Here is a 24,570-nt window from a genome sequence, read left to right on the forward strand (position 1 = left end):
GTTTGCAAATAGCACATGTGTTGGTGTTAGGCACAAATAAAGGGAAGATATATCGAAGTGACATTTTAGCTCCATGTTGATAAATTGCCAAGGAGACTACATTGGTAAATTTGACAGCGTAGCGCTTCAGAGTTGTTGTGCTCCTACTTTTTATTTTTGGAGGGTTGGGTTCATTGGCAGGTTGTTATCGGTCGCTTGCCATAAAAATCCAAAATCATGATTCACACTGTGTGCAAATTCTCCAATCCACAGCTCATTCTCTCACAAAACGATATGCTTGTTGCTTCAAGGGTAATTAGGGATTTTACAACCTGCTCCTATTGTCCCATGTTTTTGTGTCCGAGTGACTAATATGGGACAATCTTTTCTGTACATTCAGCTGATTTTGACCATGTGGATGTGACACGAGATTCCAGAAAGAGCCTTCTCAGAGTGAGAATTGTGTAGACACGATAACAAACAGACCGATAAAAAAAGGTGAAATAAAAAAAAAAAAGAGAGATTTTAGAATCTGTAGGGTTCTTTCCATTTTGTTGTCAGACACTAAATATAACAATCTGAGCCTGTCAGTGGCAAAAACAAGCACTTTTAGTGGGCATATATTGATGGTGAGGAGTTGCCCCTAGCGATTACATTACAGCCTGTTTAACAACTTCTGTCTACATCGCTACTCCTCAACTCCTGACCAATTCCAAAAAACGAGAAATAGGGCCTGGTTGAAAAATACAGAAGTTTCCCTTTGAACAAATGACTTCACATTGAATGGAGTTACTACCAAACACTTTTATCAACATGCTAATTGTATAAATCCTCACATGCAAAATATTGCACTCAACGAATCCAACCTTTCCAAACATAAATATTTTATATTTTTATTTATTTCATCTACCGTTATCTTTTGTCTGAGGTACAGCATGATAAAAGTTGGTTGGTAAGTCAGACTTGCATCATATTTTTCACCTGGATCCAGTTTATTTTCTTTGTATAGTATTTTACTGATCTTGTGATGTATCAGGTACTGAAAGGGTCGAGCTGATGCAATTTAAAAGCGAAGTGATGTAACATTAAGATGGATTCATTTATGTCTAGTGTTCGTTAAAATGGATTGTGAGTCTTTCACCTTCTTTTACCAGCTCTTACCAAGATCCTTTTCCCATTTCATCTTGCTGGTTTATTGATCAATGTGATGATGAATGTTTTGTGTGAGGGACCACTAGAAATAAAACAAGTTTGTTGTGTTGCGCTCTGCACTTAAAATGGTGATTGGTCCTGACGGTAAGACACTTTTGAGCTATTTTGTGACATTTTAGAGACTGGATGGTTCAGAAGAATAATCAATGGATGAATCAATAATGTAAATAGTGCTTGATTGCTGCCCTTTTGGTGAATATACTTAATGTGATGTCTTTTGTAACCCGCCTCCCGCTAGGTCCACCTGTTATTGTCGTCCCTCCCACAAGCACCTCTCTCAACAAGTCCCAGAATGCACTTCTCCGGTGCCAGGCGGTGGCCGATCCCCCCAACATGACCTACGTGTGGCAGAGAGGAGGAGAGAACGTCCATCACATAGAGTGAGTGCAACCTTTGTTCCCGAGCTGTCCAATTCCACACTTCTGATGTTTTATGCAGTGCTTATCGGCAGGTGGAGTGACATTGTAGCCTTTGTGGGTTTCTTTCTTTGTTTGTTCTTAAAGTGGTGGTTACGTCTTATTCAAATCTAACTATGCACATTCACAAAATGTTTCACAGAAAGGAGATGAGAAATAAGATCAACAAAAAAAAGCAACACAACAGTGGGAATGTGAAATTAACAAAGGACATTCAGAAGGATGAGAAAGATAAACTTTGTGATTACAAAGATTAAAAATAAAAACATATTCTTCAAAAATGAAAACACCTCTCCCGTAAAGTCTTCTTGCTGTACCAGAGGTGGGATATATAGAGACTAGAATGCACTTCTTCCACACAAGCTAAAATCTTCAAATAAAATCAACTTCCTCTTAGGTCTAAGTTTTAGTCCATGGAGCTAGTGTACATGAGAACCGGTCCCAGTAGACCCGATGGATCTAGAAGCGACATTTCCTACAAGCCTGTCTGACATGTACTCCTGTGCCGGTCCACTGAATGATTTGATGACACAAAAATTCTTCTAAAACTGACATGGAGAAGGTGAAGAGATGTACCCTTAGGTATGAGAAAAGCCAGCTGAAGTCAATTTATTTATGAAACTCTTCACGCTGCTGGTGTATACTTTGCATGTAGGAAGTCCCTCCAAGTGTGATTTCCTTTCCCAGCCATGAGTTTTCTAACTTTAGCTTGCACTGAAATAGCAACACTTAGCTGGCAACTGAAAATACACATCACTCCGTTATGTTTGTTCCGGTTGCCACGGTTATGAGGCAAGAGTAAAACAATTAAAGGGACAATCTTTCCCTCATTGTTCAATTTGTGTTTAAAAACATAATAAATACTTCCTGAACAAATTTTTTTCAATTCAATTAGAGTTCAGTGTTTCCCAAAGGTTGACTGCTTAAGACGTTTTACACTGCATAAATGAAGTAAGCGGACTGCCAGGTGTTTGAATGACGCTTCTCTGCTCCGCAGCGGAACACAGAGATCAGGGGAGAGGGGAGAAACATGCTTGGCAGTAAACAACAGTAAAACGCAGTAATGACTGCTTAAAATGAATAAAATATTTAGTTTCTTTCTTCAGCAGAAACAGGGGGTCTCCTCCAAGTAAATGGTAGCGGAAACACTGGAGTTAACTTTTGTCTGCACAAAATGTTCTCACAGGCCAATACACATCTAAAGGATGGGTTACACAACTCAAAATTGAGAGGTTTATCTGGTATTCCAGAAAAACAGACCTTTGTAATAATCAAGAATGCTCTATGCCTCCAGTATCTGCCCAGGAGAGAGAGGGAGGGCTGGACACCGGCAATATCCCCAAGAGGATAAAAGGTGTATTTTTTGCTACTTCTGATGTGAAGTTCAAATCGGCATCAAAAAAACACACCCAGGTTCCTGGCTGTTGGCTCGACATTTTGTTGCCGGAGATTTAAAACATTTAGGGCACAGCTTCTCTTTTCCAATTTTTGCACCTCAGTGTTAGGTCTGTTCACTCGCAGGAAACACAACAGCATCCATAAGTTGATGGGATTTCTACATCATATCAACCAGAAGGCAACTGTGTTTTGTCTGTTGTTTAAAATACATGGCTATGGAAGCATTTGTTGTCCCGTTGGTAATGTTGTAAGGCTGAAGGTCGCAGATGCCCATATAAAGAGAAAAAAAATCCTTCAGATTCAGTCAAGTTACTTTAATAAAATAAAAATACATTGGCCTGAAACTGTGGCAGCACTGGTGAGCTTCTCTGTAGGAGAGTTTTCACGATAGCAGTGTTCAGTTCCAGGGAGAAGATCAGAGTGAGCGTAGAATGGCTCATGATTACCCATCATCCACCAGACCTTTGAGCAGTCTCTTGGGAAACGGTGGCTGGGTTCGGGTCAGATGAGCAGGTGGAGGACTTAATTAGCATTACTTCTCCTCCTGAGCGTTTCTCCATCACACATACCATTATTCATCACCGCTACACTCAGGTTAATACTCAACCTGATTTGGATGAAGACAAAAAGTTTCTGAGAGGCTTTTTGGAGCTGATATATAATGCTGTTAACAGCTGAGTAGAGCACACGTGGACTATTCTGATGACCTGCTATGAATATTTTAGAAATAAGCTCTTTTGTAATTGCTTCGTTAAAAATAGTGTGGTGCTCTTTGAGCATGTCAAAAATGACTTTCAGTTTGGTTTTCCTCCATTTACTCTCCTTTGTCTGCAGTTTTTTAAGTTTAAAATATCCTCAATTCCATGGAGGTTTTTGGTTTCCTTTTTAAGTTGTTTTCCGGGCACATGTAGAGTTTAATGTGAAACATGATATATCATCATAAAGGAGAAGGGAACAATTGTTTCTATTAATTTAGAACCAGTTCCCCTTTAGAACCATATTATGGGGCGCACCCCTACTAAACAGCAGACTGAAGACTGATTCAATTGTGCTGTAGGAAAACAGGAAACTTTTACCTGATGGTGGCTCTAGATGTTATTCTATTACAATAGGATTCATCTTCTGGGTGCAGTGGATATCTGAATTGCTTGGCATCCATGTAATAGTTGTTGAGATATTACAATGGAAACACGCAGACAGTATATGTGTTGTAAAACACAAATCAGTTTGCTAAAAGAGCCTTAAAGCTCTGCAGAGATTATTCTTTGTGGGTTTGTCACTGCCAGCGACCCCTTTAACATAAGTCATTTCATTCATTGTTAATGTGAAAATATTGGTAAGTGGAGCTTGAATAAAAGCAGCTTTCAGCAATAGCAGTGTTAAAAAATATCCAGGTCAGTTACAGTACGTGAGTCATCTGACCTGTATGCTAATTAGTCCGAATGTGTGACTGTGAATCGTCCCACAAACGCGTACCGTCACTGTGCTTGTGTAACCTGTTAGTAAGGTGTCTCAGCCTGTAAGACTGTGGTTCCTCTTTAAATGTAAGAATGTATAAAATGAGTGGGCATTCCTCTTCCCACTCAAACTGAAGCAAAATGAAATTTCCTTAACCTCCATCTGCACACAGCGGTGAATAACTCACAGGGAAAAAATAAAATAAAAAACCTCCTACACTGTTGATGCGCCAAGAGACTCGACTATAATGGAAGAGCTGAATTACCTCTCGCTGTTATTCTGAAGCAGCTGGTTGTGTTCTTTGCATATTATAATTCCCGTGTGTTTGTTTGTTTTTTTTCTCTCTTGAGGTCTATGAAGTCGCGAGTGAAGATCATGGTAGATGGAACTCTACTTATCTCCAGTCTCATCCCCAAGGATTCTGGGAACTACACCTGCATGCCGACCAACGGCCTGCTGAACCCGCCGACCGCCTCTGCTATCCTCACAGTGATGCGTACGTTTCCGTGTGTAGTCTGCAGTCGTGAGCCCTCATAAGACATCTGCTTCTTTCTATTTCTTCACAGTCTCAACACATTGTGGTTCCACCATTAACTCTGCAATAGTTTTTATGATTTGGCTTGGAAGCACTAAAACATTGGTACTGTATGATCTAATCACAAATGAGTGATTATTTAATACTGTTATCTATTTAATATTACATAATATGTCAAATGTAGTGTATATATATATAAACACAGTATTTCTCTGCCCTTTCTGGTCGAGAAATACTGCTTTTCTGCTTTTCACCTCTTACAACAATGATGTGTGTTTTTGGTTGGGTAATGTCAGAGAGGGGCTCCGCTGCACCTGTAACCACACCCATCTGTGATGTCACTGTGTACTGACACGCCCCTTAAGTACACTTCTGCATCACTGCAGTAAAATCAAAAGTTAAACAACTGTAGGAGAGGCAAGACAAGACTCTGAGCTGATGTTAAGTTGCTTTTTTACTCAAATTAACGTTTTTGCTGTGGCTACAAAAAGATCCTATAAATAAATGCAGAGAGGACGATAAGCAAAGAACCACAGGCACCTTAAAGTGCCATATCCTCTTTCTTTAACGAGGACAGATGTTGTGTGAGAATCATTGCTAAAACTATTCAGAGCTTTTTCATTAAGATGAAATTCATAGATTAAAGTAAGAGATGGAAATGAGTGTAATTTTAAATGCAGTCTCTAGCTGTCATGTCTAATACATTGGTGTCCGCTTTAGTCACTGCAACCAATCAAACTGTAATAAAGAAAGTTATCACACTTTTCATGTCTGATATGGGAAATTGAACCGTAGCTTCTTTTGAAAATCCACCATTTTTCCTATTTCTTCATGAAACGTTGTTGGTGAGCACACTTTAACATTTTGTAAAAATTGCTTTGCCATTTAAGTCATCTGAGATTACAGTGCCAAAACTTTATATGTATGAATTATATTCACATTTCTTATTGACATATAGAAAAAAAAGTTTTTGTGGTTGTCAACTAATCACAATTGAAAATAAAAACCTGTTTGTTCACCAAAACGGCATCTGAAAACCGTAAGAACTGGGATTTAATTCCTGTTTATTGGTAACCAGTGTATTATCCAACATGTTAATCCGCTTGTAGGTGACAGCAGTAGGTTCCACTCAAAATGTTGTATCTTGTGGTCGGCCTATTATCACGGATTGTTTTTTGGTACATTTCACAGTTTAGAACTGTGAAACCCTTCAGACACATTCAGTCAGCTGTAAATTCAAGCAGCGGCACCTGGAACAAAAAAAGTGGACTCACAGAAAATTGGTTTCAACAAAGCAATCTGTTCCTAAAGTAAATCAGAAGTTATGGATCGTCATACAGTTTATTTGCACCAGTACTTCCCTTGGCATTGTGCTAGTTCTTACTCTCACTTCTTCCATTTCTTTCCTCTGCTCAGACCCAGCTCAGGCTCTCCCAATGCCGCAGCAAACGTACCTCCCCACAGGTATGGAGGGCGTGGTCACCTGCCCAGCGGTGGCTCAGCCTCCGCTGCTCCAGGTAGATTGGACCAAAGATGGAGAACCACTTGACCTGTCCTTGGTAATTCAAATCAAAATTTTCCATTGTGTCACGTTCACCATAATAGTACCTGACCTTTAGTGTGTGCACTAATTTCAAATTTCTGTCCCTGGCTAGCACCACCACTCCATTTATTGATTCTTGGTACTGCAAACATCACAGGGCACCAGTTCCTTTCTAGCAGAGAAATGTCAGAACCCTGCTGCTGACTACAGGCATCTATGAACGGACGTCAGCAGCTCATCATGCAAAAACTTTTCAAACAATCAGCCCACCCAACTCGCAGAGGAACTATTATCTTAATGTTTGAGTGTGAAGACCGAGATAGACGTTATGATATATTTTTTCCAGTGGTTTTTAATGGGACGTTTCATGTGTCCAGTGATGGAAATATCGTTTCAGCTTTTCAATTGGCATTGAACCACATACGTCTTAAAGGACAGGGATGGTCAGTGCAATCTTAAAAGCTTTTGAAGCAATCCCCCAGGAACTCCTTACTGCCCCTTGCTCTCTCGTTTTCTTCTTTTTTTCACTTCCACTTCAATCTACTGCTCAGTGCGTCTATGGGTATAGGTCCTTTATAGATGAGGGGCAGTTGGTGGGACTTCTCAGTCGTGGATCCAAAGTTTTTTTTTTTTAACCTTTTTTGTCTTTAAGATTGCAAAACCATATTTGAACACACTTCCGTTTCAAAACAAGAGCCCATGGTTGCAGTTTTAATACCATTGTCTGTGATTTGCGTGCGAAGGATCCACCCATTTCCTCCTCCTCCCCCTTACATGCTGGGTTGACCCCCCTCCCCCCACTTTCACACTTTGTTCTGAGGGATGGACATGTCGTCGGATGAGACGCACCACAGGAAATGTGATACATTCCTGTAGTGCGGGGACGCAGCCGTCGGATTCAGGCTGTTATTCTGCCAATTATTCCAATTCCACCCTGGATGTCTCAAGCTCTCACACACCCAGTAATACTTTCTCGCAGCCTCATTTTGGGGAGGATAATAGCAGTTTTGACTTCATTAAAGGGAGTGGGAACCTTTTGCACAGTCAATGCACAACACGAGCCCACTGCTGTGGCTCATTGACTCGGAAATTTAAAGGCTTTTTATGCAAAAGCCTCAAAAAGTTATTTTGGAGGAATCTCTTCAGAGCACTTCTGTTATGTGTGAAGCGAATCACTTAAGAAATGATCAATGGAATATCCCCAAAAAATGTTTTTTATAAATTAGAACAGAAGACCACTTTATCTTTTACATGTACTTTAGATATCATCTTGCAAAAGCTGTGACAACATTAATAAATAATACACAATTTTAGAGAAGTTTGGAAATAATCCTCCAGTGGGGCTTAAGAACTGAGCCAGATATAAAAAAGAAAATGTAAAAAAATATATATATATTCGAACATGGCTGAGGAGCTCACATGTATGGGCTTATTTCCTGCCTTTTAGCTCTTCAAGCTCTCTGCGATTTCCTTTTCCCCCTGCCATTAAAGCTTTGAATATCATTCAAGACAGCATGTGCAAGTTCCTTTTCTATGCAGCAGTCGAAGTGGTTTGAGCATTGTGCATTTCTTTCAGTATCCAGGATGGACCTTGACACCCGAGGGCTCTTTGTTCATGACCACGGTCAACGACGATACAGCGGGCGTGTACACTTGTACCCCATACAACAGCTACGGCAGCATGGGTTCATCTGAGCCAACGGACGTTATTCTACAGGTCAGTGTGCACTCCGGGGGGCCTCCTGGGTCACTTGGGAGAGACAAGCTGTACATGATGTCATTTGAAAAGACTCACTGAAGGGCAGAATACATTTGAAGCTCACAAAACTGCCACTGAGTCTGTCCTTCTAGTTCTGCTAAACTGTCTATCTGGACCACCGTGTGCCTTTTAATTAGCCACAACTGCAGCCGTCACGGCGAATTAAAAACTTATCAGAAACGACATTTTATTGACCTTTTCCCTCCGACGTGTGAGCCCTCTGGCATTAATGGAAGTCAACTCAGACTCACTACAGTGGCTCCACTATTGGGGAGCTAATTGTGCGGCTAATCCTTTTGTTATTAAGATAATCAAAGCGGCAGTAATCCGGTCTTTAAAAGCCATTGCTGCATCTGCTTGATGCAACTATATTGCTTTGGAAATTCACAGGACCCCCCATCATTCAGCGTCGCTCCAGAGAAGCAGTACAGACAGGAAGCAGGTAGAACCCTGATCATCCACTGTCAAGGAAACGAGGACCCCACAATTAAAGTGACCTGGAGCAAGGTAACGTTTTTGTAAAGGTTTTTCAATAAGCAGTCATGTTTTGTTCCTGGTGCTAAAAATGCTTATTACGCAAAACTTGGAGGAAAAGGTGTTTGAAGTCTGTTTTAATTCCTACAGTATTCATCCAGTATGGCCGCCACACCTTATAAAAGTTAAAAGCAGGCAGGAAAATAATCATGTCTCTTAGTATATACCAAATATATGCAGAAGAAAATCACTGGTAGGACTTTTTCCAAATCCCTCTCTTTTCTTTTCCTGTAAAAGTATTTTGGACGTAGAGATAAATGTATGGAATGAGATGTGATTTGGGGCGACAAGCTAACCATATTGTGTAACACTGCACTTGACTGGTAGCAAGTGGGTCGTAGTTTCCAGCAGAGCATTATCATGTGGGAGGTAGTTGTCAGTTGGCAAATACCTGGTTTAGATTACCAAAGCAGCGTGTTTGAGGTAGGTGGTTTGGAGGGAGGGGTGGATGGACGCCAAGAGTCCTCTGCAGCTCCAGGATTTGATTAAATTAAATCCATCTTGTAATTGTATCCTGCCCACATATTCCTTTTTACTTAGAAATACAGCACATTACACAGGTTAAAGTCTCTCCAACTGCCATCTTCACTGCAACTGTAATGCAGGCTGAGATTCTGCTAGTCCGTCTAATGACTCTGTGCACGACCGCTGAAGTTCAGTGCTTCACAATGCGATGATGACATGTGGTCAGAAGTTCAACCTCTCGACACATTGAGATCAGTGCATCGATGCTTTTCCATGAAGATTTAGTGGGAAGTTTCTTTGGAAGTCAGCACAATAACACCCCATTTTTAGCATGCAGAAATCCAGACACACAGACAATGGGAACAGAATACATTTATAGTTTAACAAAGTGATTGTGGAACCTCCGGGGCTAAAAAGAGAAGCCAATGTGAAAGTGCCTTAAAATTGCATTCTTTCTAATAGCCAGCAGGGTGCGACCCCTCTGGTTCCAGAAAGAAGTCTGAGTGTATAGATATCTATGAGATTTAGACTTGATTTATTTCTTCAGTAAACATTGTAAACATGAGTTTATGGTCTCAATCTGTAGTTTTAAGTCTTCTTCAATACAGCATGATGTTCATTTAGTAAATGATGGTTCAATGGCGGGGCTACCTTGTGATTGAAAGGTCACTACCACAACGTTGTCTGGTCTGGGAGTTGTCTGTTTTTGTCTTAGTATTTTACCCTTTTCTTGTGTGTTTACACTTCATGAAAGCTAAGTGTTACCATTTTGTTGGCTAATAACTAATGGGTGACATCATGGTAACTGCATCTTCTTCTGTCGTACAGTCCATGGTTACAATCTCGAAGATTACTGTTTTGTTATCTTTGGCAATTGCAGATGTGTTTTCGGGATCACACTTCCCAGAGATTAAAACAATGTCACCTTTTCCCGGGAATCTAGCTACAGACGCCTAGGTCTTATTACTGCAAATTCAAGGGCTTTCATCAGTGGGTCATAGGCTCATCCGCTGTGGTGCTAATTTACTCTGATTTTCCCAATTATAACTTTTTAGGTACTTCTAAATTATTTAAAATTCAATCTGCTAGAGTACAAAAAAATAGAAAAAGCATGACACTGACTACTTTTTAAACGCACTGCATATTAGTGCCACACAATATGTCCTAAAATCAACATCACAGTACATTGTCAGATTTACCTTGCTTACTCTAAATAAAATGAGAACCTTTTAGCATACAGGAATTGTATTTCCTTATGGTGCTAAGGATCTGAATGTTTTTGGGAGCTTTTCTCAAATTAAAATATGATATTGAGTCACAATGAGTAATTTTAGCTTGAGAAAACTTCTATTCTGTTGGTAACTTGATATATTTTATTTATCTATTCACCGCTGCTGTGCACTGTATATTAAGACGGATGAATCGGAGAGTTTTGTTCCACGTGTGAATTACCTTTTGTGTTCTTGGTAGGTCGACTTGGCTCGCCGCATTTCTTACTCCGTAGAACCCAACGGTTCTCTGCTCCTGCAGCCTCTCACTAAGGACCACCAGGGGGCGTGGGAGTGCAGTGCCGCTAACCGCGTAGCCTCGGTTAAAGTCATCACACAAGTCTTTGTCCTGGGTGAGTGCAAACAGAAGAAGTCCTATTACGCAAGCTGTCCTGATTTTGTATTTATTTTTCTCAAATTGTTTTCCGTATACCTGTGTTAAACCTCTTTAACACATCCTGGATGTCATCTGACCCAATACGATAAATGGGGTACATCCAGAGACAGCCTCTAAACTTTAGCGGCATCAGGTAGTTGAAGTGCTGGCAGTTATCCATCAGCTCCTCTCCGTTTCCCTCCATTACAGGAACCAGTCCCCATGCAGCTACCTCTCTGTCCGTCTCTCCAGGGGTGAGGCAGGCCAACGTTTCCTGGGAGGCAGGCTTTGATGGAGGATCAGACCAGACATTTTCAGTTTGGTGGGTGTAAATCCTCTCACTTTCTTCCTCGGTAACCATGGCAGCCATCAGTTGCACTGGTATTACACTATTGATCTCTAGGATGAGGAATTCATTTATCTGTTATCACCTCTTGGCAGCTACAATAAAAAGGGCTGCTGCAGACCATAGCTTTATAATGCAGTGGCCATGCTAGCTACAATACGAGGTTGCTGAGAGAATAAGAGATCGGATACTGCAGGTTTGTATTAGCTTGGAAATTACAGATGAATTTCTTGAGTTTGCTTGAAAGTGTCCATGATGTGTGATGGACAGGGTATCGAAAGGAATGTAAAACTGCAGGCAGCTGGATGAAAATGAACCAGAAGGAATTGGTTCCCCCTTGAAGACGAGCAGACTAAGAATTACAATTGTGTATCACAGTTGTAATGTGTGAGAATTATGTCTGAAACAAGTTGAAATTTAGTTTTAAAGAAATGGATTCACTAAACTGTATTTAGAGATTCCCGTTTCTTTATGTCAGAGAATGCAAGAGATGATGTACATAAAACTTCTCCTAACGCTCATCTTAATCACATTGTAACCTACAGCGCTACATCAGAGGATTAGATGAGCTATCTTAATCCCTGAGAGGGAACTGGGTTATAGCTACAGTATAGAAATAAATATATTAGATTTGAAAAAAACAAACACATAAAAATAGATCAGCCAATCAGTATAAACAAAACCCCCAGCTACTACTCGCTCTGACGTCCTGGCATGTTATGACCATATATGATTATGAAGCAAAACACACTATTATAAGAATAACAATGGTTAAACATCTTTTCCCATTGACATTTCAGCAGCAATTTTATTTTTTTCTCTCATGAAGGCTGAAAAACTGCAGCAGATAGGTCTTGTGAGCAGTTTGTCACTTCCAGCACATGAAATGTTAACGATCCTGCAGTTGTTTGACAGTTGTGAAAGCTCCGTAGGCGAATATTCATATACTTTGTAAAACTGCACTACTACAGAACAGGGAAAAGTTACCTACAAATCAAACCTACTGCTCTAAGAAAGAGTGTTGCTTTTGTATTTTGCGTTTTTGGATACTTGCTTTATGCACCTTAATAATATATGCTGAATTCAATTTACACTCAGGTGTCTGGAAGAGAATAACCTCACATATATCCACACAATGTTAATGTGAGCTACGACCGACCTTTTCTTTTTTCTCATAACATAACATCACTTCAATCGAGTCGAAGCTCCTCAAAAAAAGAAAAGACCAACATTAATAATTTTTAAAAGTTCCTCTAGTTTTGAATAGGTGAATAGATATATATATTTTTTTGCCCTGGGTCAAGTAATTTGCTCTGTATAAAATAGACATGTAGAACCTCAGCTCCAATAGGAAAACTAAAATCACTTTGTGCAATAGCAGGAATACATCAGTGCTGTCTCTGCCACAAAATCTGGAGCTGATGATGGGTATGAATGATTAATGAAACCTACTTTTCTGTCATGTTTCATAAAACCAGACTGCCAGAATTCCCCGCCACTCTTTTGTTCTCACATCTCTCCTCTCCGTCTCTCTCTCTCTCCATCTGCAGGGTGAAGAAGACTTCGGCGAGCGATAATGATGGGAAGCAAAATTGGTTCTCCGTGCCCGTGCCCCCCTCCTCCGGCTGCAGCCTGCAGGTGACAGGCCTGTCTCCCGCCACCGACTACCAATTCAGCATCCTGTCTCACAATAAAATGGGCACTGGGCCATTCAGCGAGATCACCGACGCACGCACCTTGGGTCAGTACCACTCCCCAGTTTCCCCCAGCCCCATTGAATATCAACGGGTTCCATTTAGGATCCAGTCCCAGGTTTGCAAAATACTCACTGGGCTAACAAATCTCATTTCAGGTGTATTACTTCACTCGTAACTTCACTCTTTTTTTATTAGTAATGAACAAAGCACAAAACATTAGGTTAGCAGGCTTTCCATTTTCAGTTGGTACTGACCATCTCTTTCACAGGTTGTAATGGCAAATGAACTAATAACAACTGTAGCTGATTTAAGTTAACTACCTGAGTAACTTGCCCAAAGGCCAAACTGATACTTGTTTGGTTGTGAAGTAGATATGCTACTGTAGCTTGTGTTTGAACTCAACCAAAGATAATTTGTTTTCAGAGGATACCCCACTCTTTAACATCACTCTACTCTCTTAAGCAACAACTCTTTTTAGTGACTTCAGAACTCTGTACAATACTGCTTTGTCCAACATGATCTCACAGAAAATATATGTAAGGACTACGACCTCTTCCAGCGCTTAAATTGCCGGTGGCACATAATGTATATGTGCCACCACCATGAAAACAATTTACCGTTAAGTTTAGTCAACAAAACCACTTGGTTAGGTTTAGGAAAAGTATCATGGGCTTCAAATAAGTACGTAAACAAGTTAAAAATGTAATATTTCTCAATAGCACTTTAAGGACACAAACACTGGTCTCCTGGTTCAAAGTCCTGCGTTTGTCTGACAAAGCGACCTCCCCTGTCACCCACCATAAGTAGTCTTTCTCACTGATAATACTATGAGTGTTGCATATTTACATGGATGCACTTGATTACTGTGTCCACCACAACAAATGGTCCTAATTGACTTACCATTGGCGTTGTTTCTGTTCCACCACCACGAAATGCCCAGTTCAGAGGTCGTGGTCACTTCATGTATTTCTGTGAGACCAGCGTTGACTGGGTCCAAAGCAGTCCTAACATGAACCTCAACATCATATTTATGGATGGCCTTTTTGGTCTGTTGTCCCACCACTTCGATCCAAACTGACAGCTTTCAACAACTATTGGATGGATTGACATAAATCTGATGATCACCTGAATAAATATCTGAATAAATATCATCATGTCAAAGTGGTAATACATCATGTCTGCAAAACCAATGACATTGTGGTCAAATGCTGGCATGCTAACACGCTAAACAAAGATGGTGAAGACGGTCAAATATTATCCCTGCTAAACACTAGCATGTTGGCATTGTCAGAGCCTGTTAGCATTTACCTCAAAGCAACACTGAGACTAAACACAGCCTCACAAAGCCGCTGGTGTGTCCGTTTTGTCTGTTAACCAGCAGCGGGTTGTATCCTCAAAGGAATCTTCGTGATCCTCCAGATGTCTACAGTCTTACTGGGTTGATCAAATGATCGCCTGGGGCCAAATCAACATCCCTATCCAGTGTTTCCACACAATGCCCCACTCTTCTCTTTTACAGTACTTTCAGTAGCTATATTTAGTCTGCATAGTTTGTGGAAATGTTGTGAGCTACATGCTGATTTTTGTTTTTGAAATGTTGATTTTTGCCCCCTGAAAAGATTGTAACCTTCCTTGCAGAGAGTAGTCATCCGATAGATCACAAAACCCCAAAAATACAACATTTAGATTATTTTCTTTTAAATTATTATCTTATTGAAGTGGTTGAAATCTCCCAATATAACTTTTATGCATAATCAGTCATCAATATTTTAAGCTTATCACCTTCTGTGCTGGTATCAAATGGTCATGCTACGAGTATTGTGGCCCAATATTTCACAGTAAACAGTGTCGTAATGATATTAGACCAACCTTTCTGAGATTTTAATATTAGACCTGAAATATATCAAATATACCAAATTTGCCTCTGGTTTGATTAAAACATCACAAACTGGGCAGGAAACTGTATGTTTCAACTTATGCAGACTCTGCAAAATAACTAACATCCACCACCTAACCCTATTCCCCTCACACTCTCAAGGTTGAACATCTGTGGCGGTAGCAATTTCCTCCACTGTAATTTAATTTTTCCACCAGAGCGTATCTTGCTCATAGGCTGAAGGTCTTTTATTCCTCTGCATCAGATCCTCTGCCGAGAAGAAGCAAGCTCAAGCCCCCTGCGTCGCTGTCGGCTAATCAGGGCTCAGCAGGTGTCCTTCTGCAGTGGTCCCTTCCTGAGGCCCAGCACCCCCCCATCACGGGCTTTGTTCTCCAATCCCGCACTGAGCAAGGGGAGTGGTTTCATCTGGACGAGGACATCAGTGCCAACAGTAGCGAGATAGTCGTTCCGGGTCTGCACAAGGTAACAAGTCAGTCTCACTGCTCCCTCTGAGACTAATCAGTCCACACTGCTGGTTGAATGCCTGGGAGATAACATTTTTTTATCTAGGCTATACCTCCATGGTTTTACTTTTTGTAGAATCTCAGTTATGCACACTTCATGGCAGCCATCACTTCTCTGTCGCCTTTCAATCTGTGTGCGCTGCCGTTTTCTTCTCCCTGCCCGTCTCATCCTTCTTTTCCTCTCCTATGTAGGCCTACACAAATTCAAATTAACTTCATTAGCATTGCAGGCACAGTCCCGTGTTGACAAAGTGTGGTTTCATCCTCTGTCCTCCCCACTGTGTGCGTGTGCGTGTGTGTGTGTGTGTGTTTGTGTGTGTGCGTGCGGATGCTGGACTCAGGACTGTGTGTACGAGCTGCGGCTGCTATCTCGTCGCGGGGAGTTGCTGAGCGAGCCCAGTCCATCAGTCAATGTCTCAACCATGGGTAGGTGTTCGAGAGCAACCTTGCCCCCTTTGCAGCCCGTCCTCCCGCTCTCTCAGTCTCTTTGTTTCTTTATTTCTTTAGTTCTTCCCCCGTCCCTCTTTTCCCAGCGTTGGACCAAAAATTAGAGCAGGCCCCAGGGGGAACGCTGTCCATTAGAGGCCTGAAAGATAGAAATAGCTCCACTAATAACTTCTCAAAAGTGTTGGTGATAGAATTTGCACTGGTCTTTTCTGATTCTTATGTGACTGTGACATTAATGTTTCATTGGATATGGTACAGAAATATCGAGCGGAGGGATTTACAACTCCCACTGGTACCACCCGAGGACTGCCACAACAATCAGAGCTTGTGTATTGTTAAACATCGCTCTGCTGATATTCCCAGTTGGATGTCTGACTGTGCAAGACAATCAAGTTTATGATTTGCTGATGATGATCAACAGGGAGATAGGAGATTACATCCACTTAAAACTGGTTTCTAAAATACCTCATAGCAATCTTTTTATTGGTTTCTTTGTTGTTGATGTAACAGACTTGTATTTATTGTAGTTGTGGCTGACGCAAGTGTCAATAAATATACATGTATTTAAGGTCAGCAAGTATGATTACGGAGACTATATAGCTTAATGAACAAAACTTTTTTTCTTCCTTATAAAAACTATTTTTCCTATATAATAATATAATAATTGGACTACATTTTTTATAAACATACGTATCTCAATTTCTAATAACGTATGAATAATTTTAAATTTATGAACACTTAAGGCATTTTAATCAATTCAAATCAATTCAAGTTTAAAAAGTATAATTGGATATTAAAACACATGTTTAACATTTTTGTAATTAATACAGATGTATACTTTTTTAATGAAGTAGGTATTTGCACAATAAATTTATTTCAAAATATGTATTTTCCAAATTTTAAAATATACATAAAAGAACAGGAATTATAGCTGCATTTTAAAACTTATCTTTATTGTCTCATTGTGTTGCTTCTATGGCAAGCAAGTGTTTCTTCTGCTCACTGAGTTATTATTATTTTGTAGTTTGATATGTTTATGCTGACACTACAGTCTCACTTAGCTTGCTTTTGCCTTTAATTGGTAACATATATTTATATATCACTGCTGAAATGATATCACAGGGATGGAGATCTACCCCGCCACATCCCGACTCCTGGAGCTTGTCCCGGAGCCATTACTGGCCGGCGTGCTGGGCGGGGTCGGCTTCATGTGCTTGGCACTGGTCTTGCTGCTGGGGTCCGCCTGTGTCATCAGCCGCAAGAGGGACCAGCGTCGCAGAGAGAAGAAGCACGGTAAAACGCCCCTCACTCTGGAGACTCAGCAGACACTCACTTTGATGAACTGCATCATGAATATCATCATTTATTCAATAAAATATTGAAGGCACTTTCAATCCATTATATAAATCATACCCCACTGCATGGATTCGGCGCTCCTCTTGTACCCCGCTCGTCCATTCAGTTGTAAAAGTTATTGATGTCATTTACATTACTTGCTAATTAGGGTAATTTCTCATTAGTGGCTGATAAATGTAAGTGTAATTAGCTTTTTGGACAAGCTTGGGTGCCTCTGGCCCTTTAATGGGCCCTTATTAGGGTTGATTATGTTTTTACTTCTTGGTCAGTGTGGTTCTATCCTAATGAGTCAGATATCATCTTGCCCCTCTCCCTCCCTTTCAGAGTCCCCCTCTGTCATCTATAAATGCTCCCCATCAATGTAAGTACCCCTTTATCATTTCATTAAAATGCCTCCCATTGACCTTTCCCTCTGCTTCCTTTACAAACTAAATGTCGAGAAAGCCAGCACTTAAGTTATTTTCCATTCCAGATCTTCTTTTTCTTCCTCATCTATTGCTCACGCTGCTGCTGCTGCTGTTTTAGTCTCTCTCTCTGTCTACATCCCTTCCGCCCCCTCTTTTACTCTCGCTCAATCTTATTTTCTCTGCCTCTATTTCTCTCCCTCTTACACCTCCGTTTTTTTTTTCAAACAATTTTCTTCTTTCACCCCTCCCTCCCCCTCTTTCTCTCGCTCACAGAAAGACTTCAGGCACTGGCAGTCCAGACAGTGTGTTGAAGACGAGCCTACTCCCAGCCAGCATCCTCTATCCCACCACTTCCTCTACCACCACCACCTCCTCCTCACAGACAGACTGTTCCTCCTTTAGCGCAGACAGTCATCATCGGCGGAAGCAACTATCAGCGACCATCTACGGCAGAGGCCGCCTTGCGAGGACAACTTCTTCTCCGATTCCTCCCCCAATCGAGTTGATCGACAGAGGCCCGGACGGGCGCTTCGCACTCCCGTACGATGATGACTTGGCGAGTGTTCAAATCCAGGAGAGCAGAAGGTACTACCAAGCTCAAGTCCGAAGGTCTGTGTCGCTGCACTCGGAGAGGGAAGACAGGAAGCAGCCAGCGTTTGTGCTCTCTGTTGATCTCCCACCTTGCAAACCAGCAGAGGCTGATTCCACAAAGCAAAGTCGTAGCATGGTCCAAGGTTTGTCCCATCATGGCCCTTACATCTTGGATGAGAAGTCGAGCTACGATGTCTATCCTGACGACAGCAGCCTGGGCTCAAACAGTAGTTTGGCAACCATTCCTCAACAAGACAGAAGAATAACTCCCACATTTCCAGTGCTCCCACACATACGGTCAGGCCTTGGTCAGCCGTCCACGACCGCCAGCTCTCTGGTTCTCCAGATGGAGCATGAGCGGGAGAGAGGAAACCTGAGTCACTGCCTGAAGCTGGCCCGGGAGAGGGAGGAGCTGGAGAGGGAGCTCCAGAGGTACACCCTGGAGAGGGGCTCCGTTAGAGAAATGATGAGGGAGCATTCAGACCTGGAGAGTGATGAGGCTGCTGGTAACGAGCTTGTGTGGGAATATAAAAGTAGCACGTTGCCCCACAGATACCCCCAGGGCAGCAAGGAGAGCTTTGGTCTGTCACAAAGGAGAGTCTGTCACACTCTGATCCCTGCCCGGACCTGCTTCAGTGCGTCTTCACCGGCGAGTTCCTCATGTTTTAAGTCCGGTGACCTTCAACCTGCTCCATCCTTTGACAAACAGAACCCCCTCCTATTTGAGGAAGTAGGCAACTTCTCCAAAGGCAGATTAACTCTCCCACATCCCTCCTCAAAGCACCAGAGACATGAAAGGGTAGAGGCAGCACCAGAGGGCTATGATAATTCATCACAATCCACAGTCTTAGTAATGCAAACGAATGATTTATGCTCTGGGGCACAGAGACAGAACAATCTTAGTCATGGCAGCCTTTCAACGTTGCCTTTCCATAGCAGTAAATACGCCCAGAGATCTAATTGGGCTGCCAATGGAGTGCCAGACTCCGCAAAAGCAGAGGTGGCATTCCCCGAGCTCACTGATAAAGACGTGTGTGTTGAGATGAGTGTGGATGAGCCAGAGTTGGAGGAGTGTGTGACGCGGCCTGCGAAGCCCATGCTCCACCACAGAATCGCCTCGCATGTGCAACATGGGCGCTCGCTGACTTGCAGAGGTCACCGTGGGGATTGGTCCAGGAGCAAGAGCTTTCACTGTTGCAGTCCTGCTTCTGTGGACGATTTTGTCAGGGTCCCACCTCCTCCGCAAGCTCCAGGACCAGAACCCTGGAGAGTTGGGACCCATGGCTCTAAACTCTGGGACTCTAAGCAGCGAAGTCAGAGCCTTGACTCACGGAGACGGAAAGAGAGCAGTTTCCTGCCTCCTGATGCGTGGATAGACTCTCTCAGCCAAGAAAACTGCTCAGTTGCGTCTTCCCGTCGTCCACACACTCTGTTCTGCGAACCCCAGAGCCCTCCGACCAGGAAGATCTCCAAATCTCCTGCAAATTCTCCTTCTGCTACCCAAGCTGCCTCCCGGTCACCTCCTGCTGTGGATGCTTTATCTCTAAGGAGCAGACCAGAGAGGCCCATACCAAATGCTGACGTGCCTTGCCACTTCGAGCCAAGAGGAGAGGCGTCCATCCTTCCGAATGCCGCCAAATGGCCAGTAGACTACCGGGAGGCCATGAAAGAGGCAGGAGGTTCCTTGGAGGCCATGCGGGAAGCTTCCAGATGCATAGCCCCCGATGATTATTACCAAAAGGCACTAGAGGTGGAGGCGGAGGGCTACGAGGTGCCAATGTCTGGGAGCAGCTACAGCAGTTACGCCAGCAGCGGGCGAGGCAGCATGGAGCCCGCCAACAGACGCCTGTCCCTGTGTCACCTCTCCCCAACCCTCACCAGCTCACCTGAGACCATAGAGGAGGGCCAGGGGAGCACAGAGGACAAGCACAATCACCAAATGGAACCAAGCCAAAGGTATTGAAGACATAATGAATTAGGGGAATTATGCTTTATTGAAGAAAATGTGAGGGTTAACATTTGTAGTGCTGGAGGATCCTATTTGGTCATTATAAAGCTTTCAAGGTGAGCGTAATATACACTATATACTAATATAATTTATAGACAGAAATGCAGAAAGTTCAGTATGTTTTCAGGTTCTGCTTATCTTTCACATACCCAGTTAATTTCACCGCGTTTCTAAGCCAGTTTCCTAACAGACTAATTATTTGCTTTATTTTTTTACGGCTCATAATTAAGTGTGTCAAGTTTGAAGCAAAGGTTGAAAAAATAATATAAAAGCAATTACTGTATCCTAATGGCTCAAAAGGCATGGATGAATTGAGAAAAGCATCACATTTTTCAATATTCTGAGACCTACAGAGATTTCTTCAGTGTCTTTGTCTTGTGAAACATTTTATCCCATTTGTGTTAATGAACACACCTTTGATTAAAAATCTGCACTTATATTCATTTATGACCTTGATGTATAATTTTTTGCGAGTTCTTTGCCATCGGTATGCATTAATAGGTGCATATAATAATAATAATCAATCCTTTATTAGTCCCACAATGGGGAAATTATTTCTCTGCATTTAACCCATCCCGGAGGAGCAGTGGGCTGCAATGAAGCGCCCGGGGAGCAACTTGGGGTTAGGTGTCTCGCTCAAGGACACCTCGGCATGTTGCCGGTAGAGGGGTTTGAACCACCAACCTTGTGGTTACGGGACAAGCGCTCTACCTCATGTGCCACAGCCGCCCCTGCATATATGCCTGCATTGAACACCTGAAGTGTGTTGGTATACTAAGTGATGTTCTGTGACCTTTCCAGGAGAAAGGCCTCAGTTGATGAGAATTATGAGTGGGATGCTGTTGATTTCTGCTCACTGCCGGGAGACCATAACGGTGAGTGTTTTTCTTTCCTTGTTGACAAAAAGCAGTTTGTGTTTCGGTACATTGTCTGTTTTTAGAATCGAGGTGTTGAGGTGAAAAAAAAAAAGACACACTGGGTGATTGTTGTGAAGTTAATCCTTGACACATCCCAATGGCATCTTTACCATTTAACCTGCAGGGATGCCATGCTTCCTAGTGGATGAGAACATGAGCGTGGAAAACGTCTCATGTGACGTTATCTGTTGATAAGATTAAGAAATTGGACAGCTGTGAAGCGGGGTTTTTGGTATATAACTGCGATCATGCTTGTTTTGGGCTCACCATGCCTTCCCTCCAAAAAGAGAAGTAAAACCAAATCAGACCTGAGGCGTAAAATGACCCCTGCTCCTATTTACGATACTTCGATCGCCCTTACTCAGACCAGAACCCCCCAAATCGCCCCTGTCTCAATTGGCTCTTTCACCCCCCCTTGCTCGGAATAGGCTACCTTCGAACTCGATTTTTATTATGATATCAACTACACACCTGTAAAGTCTGGTGACTGCATCTTGCACGCTTTGGCCACTATTGTTTTGACAAAATATCCAAATACAGAAAAATACACACCTGGTAAAGTACTCAAAACTGCCCCTGGGTGGTTCCTGCTACAGTAGGTGTCTCCTGGACAACATTTTTTCATGATGACTCACACACACAGACTCACAAGGTGCAAATAACACCAGCATTGCTGTGGTGGCGGGTACACATGATTTTATGGAAAGAAAAAGCCTCTGATAGGCTTCCGGATTTGCCCATTGTGAACAGGGCAAGGATTAAAGGTCAGTCTCAAGCTCTGGTATCAGCGTTTAATGGGTTCTCGGTTCGAACCCACAGGACGTCTTGGGCCCTTCCGTGTGGAGTTTGCGTACTGTTACCTCACATATTTTCTCCGGCCCCTCCATCTTCCTCCCACAGTCTAAAGACATGCCTCTTCAGTGAATTGATGTAGCTAAAAATGGCCCATATGTGTGAGTGTGAATGGTGGTTGTCTCAATGTGTCATCACTGTGATTGACTGGTGGGCAGTATGTCCCCCATCTTGTATTAATGATTTTAGTGGAACCCAGTGCTTTCACATTATACAATAAGAAATACTATTTTTAATAAATGTACACTTTTTGATCACTGATATAGATGACCGTATACTGTATAGATATTCTGTATTCACTATTAATTTTGGTATGATTAATTGTAGTATAGTGTTTCCTACTGGCTCAAATTTGTTGTTGCTGTAGACTTAATGTGGCGTGTAGTAGCAGCGTGGCATGCATAGTAAGAAGCAACATATAACAGGCCTTGACAACACTTAGAATTTTTAATCTGACCCAGGTGACATTTGTTACTGTGTTTAAAGAACAAATTAAGAGAAAACGTTGTTGGACATGTTTTGCACTCGGAAGCCAGTATTAAATATTCAACCCTATGATTGTTTCATATCTGAGTTCAGGTTCTAGGGCACGAAGCCCACAGGCTGTAGACATTTATAATGACATCTTGGGTAAAACATCACAAGATAATTTCAGTTTCTTTTCACCCACAGACCTGCCTCCTTCGCTGATTCCACTGAAGTCCGCTCCGTGCTGCAGCCTCCCCAGAATGCAGTGCTCCACTAAGGCACAGAAACATAGCGCTCAGCTCTCTCTGCTCCTGGGGCATCAAAGCAGCTGCTCTGCTGAGCCAGAACCAGACACCGTGCTGTTCTGACAGCGCCAGCCCTCGCCTCATCTCACCTGATGTGTCCTTTCACTTATTGACTGGCATCACAAGGCGACAAAAAGTCCACGTGGCAGAAAGTGAGCTTTTTTGTCTGTCCCAATCTAATTCCCCTTTTTCAAACCAAGAAAAGAGGACAAAATGGCCTTTAAGGGGAGTCCTCTGCTCGGTCTCTTTGATAGACTTTACTTGGAAAATAATGGTTTTCAACAATACTGGTCTGGGTGAAAGTGATGGAGACGCAAAATCACCTTTACCCTTATGCAGAGCTTTAAAAGTTTGCTTTGTGACCCATCTGCCATCACGCTCTTGGCATTTTCTTTTGAGAAAAAGAGTCTGCCAATCTGCCGATATCAAAGCTTTTCACTGCGCTGGTGGCTTCACCACGTTCTATGTGTGTGGTTTGATACGCATTCATCATCCAGAGATGACTCAGTGGCCACACAAGGGAAAAAACGATCTCAGTCATCATCAAGTGACTAGTTTTGGGCTGGGGATGATTAAGTTTATAGATATCATCAATCACCTTTGAGTTCAACAAGAGCTGTTGATGAAATGGCAATAAATAAGGAAGATAAATAGAATATAAAAACGCTACTTTGCAAGGCAGTTCATATTTTGCTTTAGTGTAAAACTGTTTCTAAAGTGTAGTTCTCCAAGAGAGATCATTAACTGCTTTTTTTGCCCTTGAAATACTGTAAAAAAAATATTTTCAGTATCTAACAATCTACTCGCTGTGGCTAAAAGCCTTAGTTTCCTTCAAGAACTCTAATTATGCTTGGTAATTAAAGAGGGTCAAGTCGACTTGTAGGGTTTGCCAGTTTATTTGTTATGGACACAAATGGAAATTAGCTTTTGGTTTTTGGTTTGACTTTAATTTACCAAGGATCAATTCTCTCAATGACTCCCTGCAGCACCTGCTGTACACTCGCACAGTTGTTAACACTGGCTCTCTGGAGCCAACAGGGGATGCTGCTAAGTGTCCCCAATTAAGTCATTAAATACCTTGTTTGAGGGCGGGTCAACAGCAGGTACTGCTAGGGCTACTGCATAGTTATACCCTCATATTAAAAAATGCTGATGTGGTAATCAAGAGATAAATTGTAATCATGAACACAATTTGATTTGAGTGCACATCAGCATTTATAACAGCCAAGTTTCAGAACCAAATTAATTAATTTTAGTAGAAACCATATGTTTAGTGGAGTCACTCCGACATATCTGACTTGCTGGTTGATAATCTGGAAGAGCCCGAAAACAGTGTTGCCAACTCTTTTCAATGGAAAGAAGCCTGATCGAAAAAGTGTCCATATGTTGATGCATGGCGTCATGCGCTGATGTGCATATTGGGGACTTTATTACTGAAGATTTTTAAAAAAGAAAGGCAAATGAAGAAGCCAAGCTCAACTTAACTGACTCTAACTAGCATTACATGTGCTGTTATTATTCTTCAAGTTGCTATCAACTCATCAATAGGAACCTAAATCTGCCTAGAATTTCAAAATAAAAACCTGACTGTCTTCAAGGGTGGGAAGCACCCTTTAATTGCCACGACACTTTCTGGTGACACTGGGCACTCACATGTGCAAATAGTTTTGTCTTTTGTCATATAGTATATTGTTTTTGGAAATTGGACGCACTAAAACTGTTGATCTCGCCAAGCCTGACTTCCTTATGTAGATTAAGATTGTTCCTGTTAGTTCTGGGGGATTCAACCAGAGATTGTCCTGCCCCCAGCGCCCCTAAACCTGCTGAGAGAAA

The 24,570-nt window shown here is 42.1% G+C and overlaps 2 protein-coding genes across 2 annotated transcripts in view; both read left to right on the top strand.

The window, feature by feature from the left end:
* The window catches only part of LOC129102830 (protein turtle homolog A-like), a 38,363-nt gene extending 22,988 nt beyond the window's left edge, over positions 1–15,375 (top strand). Inside the window, exons 7-15 of the mRNA XM_054613104.1 lie at positions 1,430–1,571; positions 4,814–4,959; positions 6,415–6,557; positions 8,118–8,258; positions 8,691–8,807; positions 10,770–10,920; positions 11,154–11,265; positions 12,840–13,030; positions 15,128–15,375. Of these exons, the coding sequence (XP_054469079.1) occupies positions 1,430–1,571; positions 4,814–4,959; positions 6,415–6,557; positions 8,118–8,258; positions 8,691–8,807; positions 10,770–10,920; positions 11,154–11,265; positions 12,840–13,030; positions 15,128–15,375 (1,391 nt within the window). The remainder of the gene's footprint in view (positions 1–1,429; positions 1,572–4,813; positions 4,960–6,414; positions 6,558–8,117; positions 8,259–8,690; positions 8,808–10,769; positions 10,921–11,153; positions 11,266–12,839; positions 13,031–15,127) is intronic.
* A 359-nt stretch (positions 15,376–15,734) lies between these two features.
* LOC129102236 (uncharacterized) lies at positions 15,735–23,638 on the top strand. Its single transcript, XM_054612283.1, has 6 exons — positions 15,735–15,812; positions 16,956–17,126; positions 17,514–17,550; positions 17,870–20,143; positions 20,997–21,070; positions 22,637–23,638. The coding sequence occupies exons 1-6, from the start codon at positions 15,809–15,811 to the stop codon at positions 22,798–22,800; spliced, it is 2,724 nt and encodes a 907-aa protein (XP_054468258.1). The 5' UTR covers positions 15,735–15,808; the 3' UTR covers positions 22,801–23,638.
* The last annotated feature ends 932 nt before the right edge of the window (positions 23,639–24,570 follow it).

This window comes from Anoplopoma fimbria, chromosome 14, assembly GCF_027596085.1.
Source record: "Anoplopoma fimbria isolate UVic2021 breed Golden Eagle Sablefish chromosome 14, Afim_UVic_2022, whole genome shotgun sequence".
NCBI lineage: Eukaryota > Metazoa > Chordata > Actinopteri > Perciformes > Anoplopomatidae > Anoplopoma > Anoplopoma fimbria.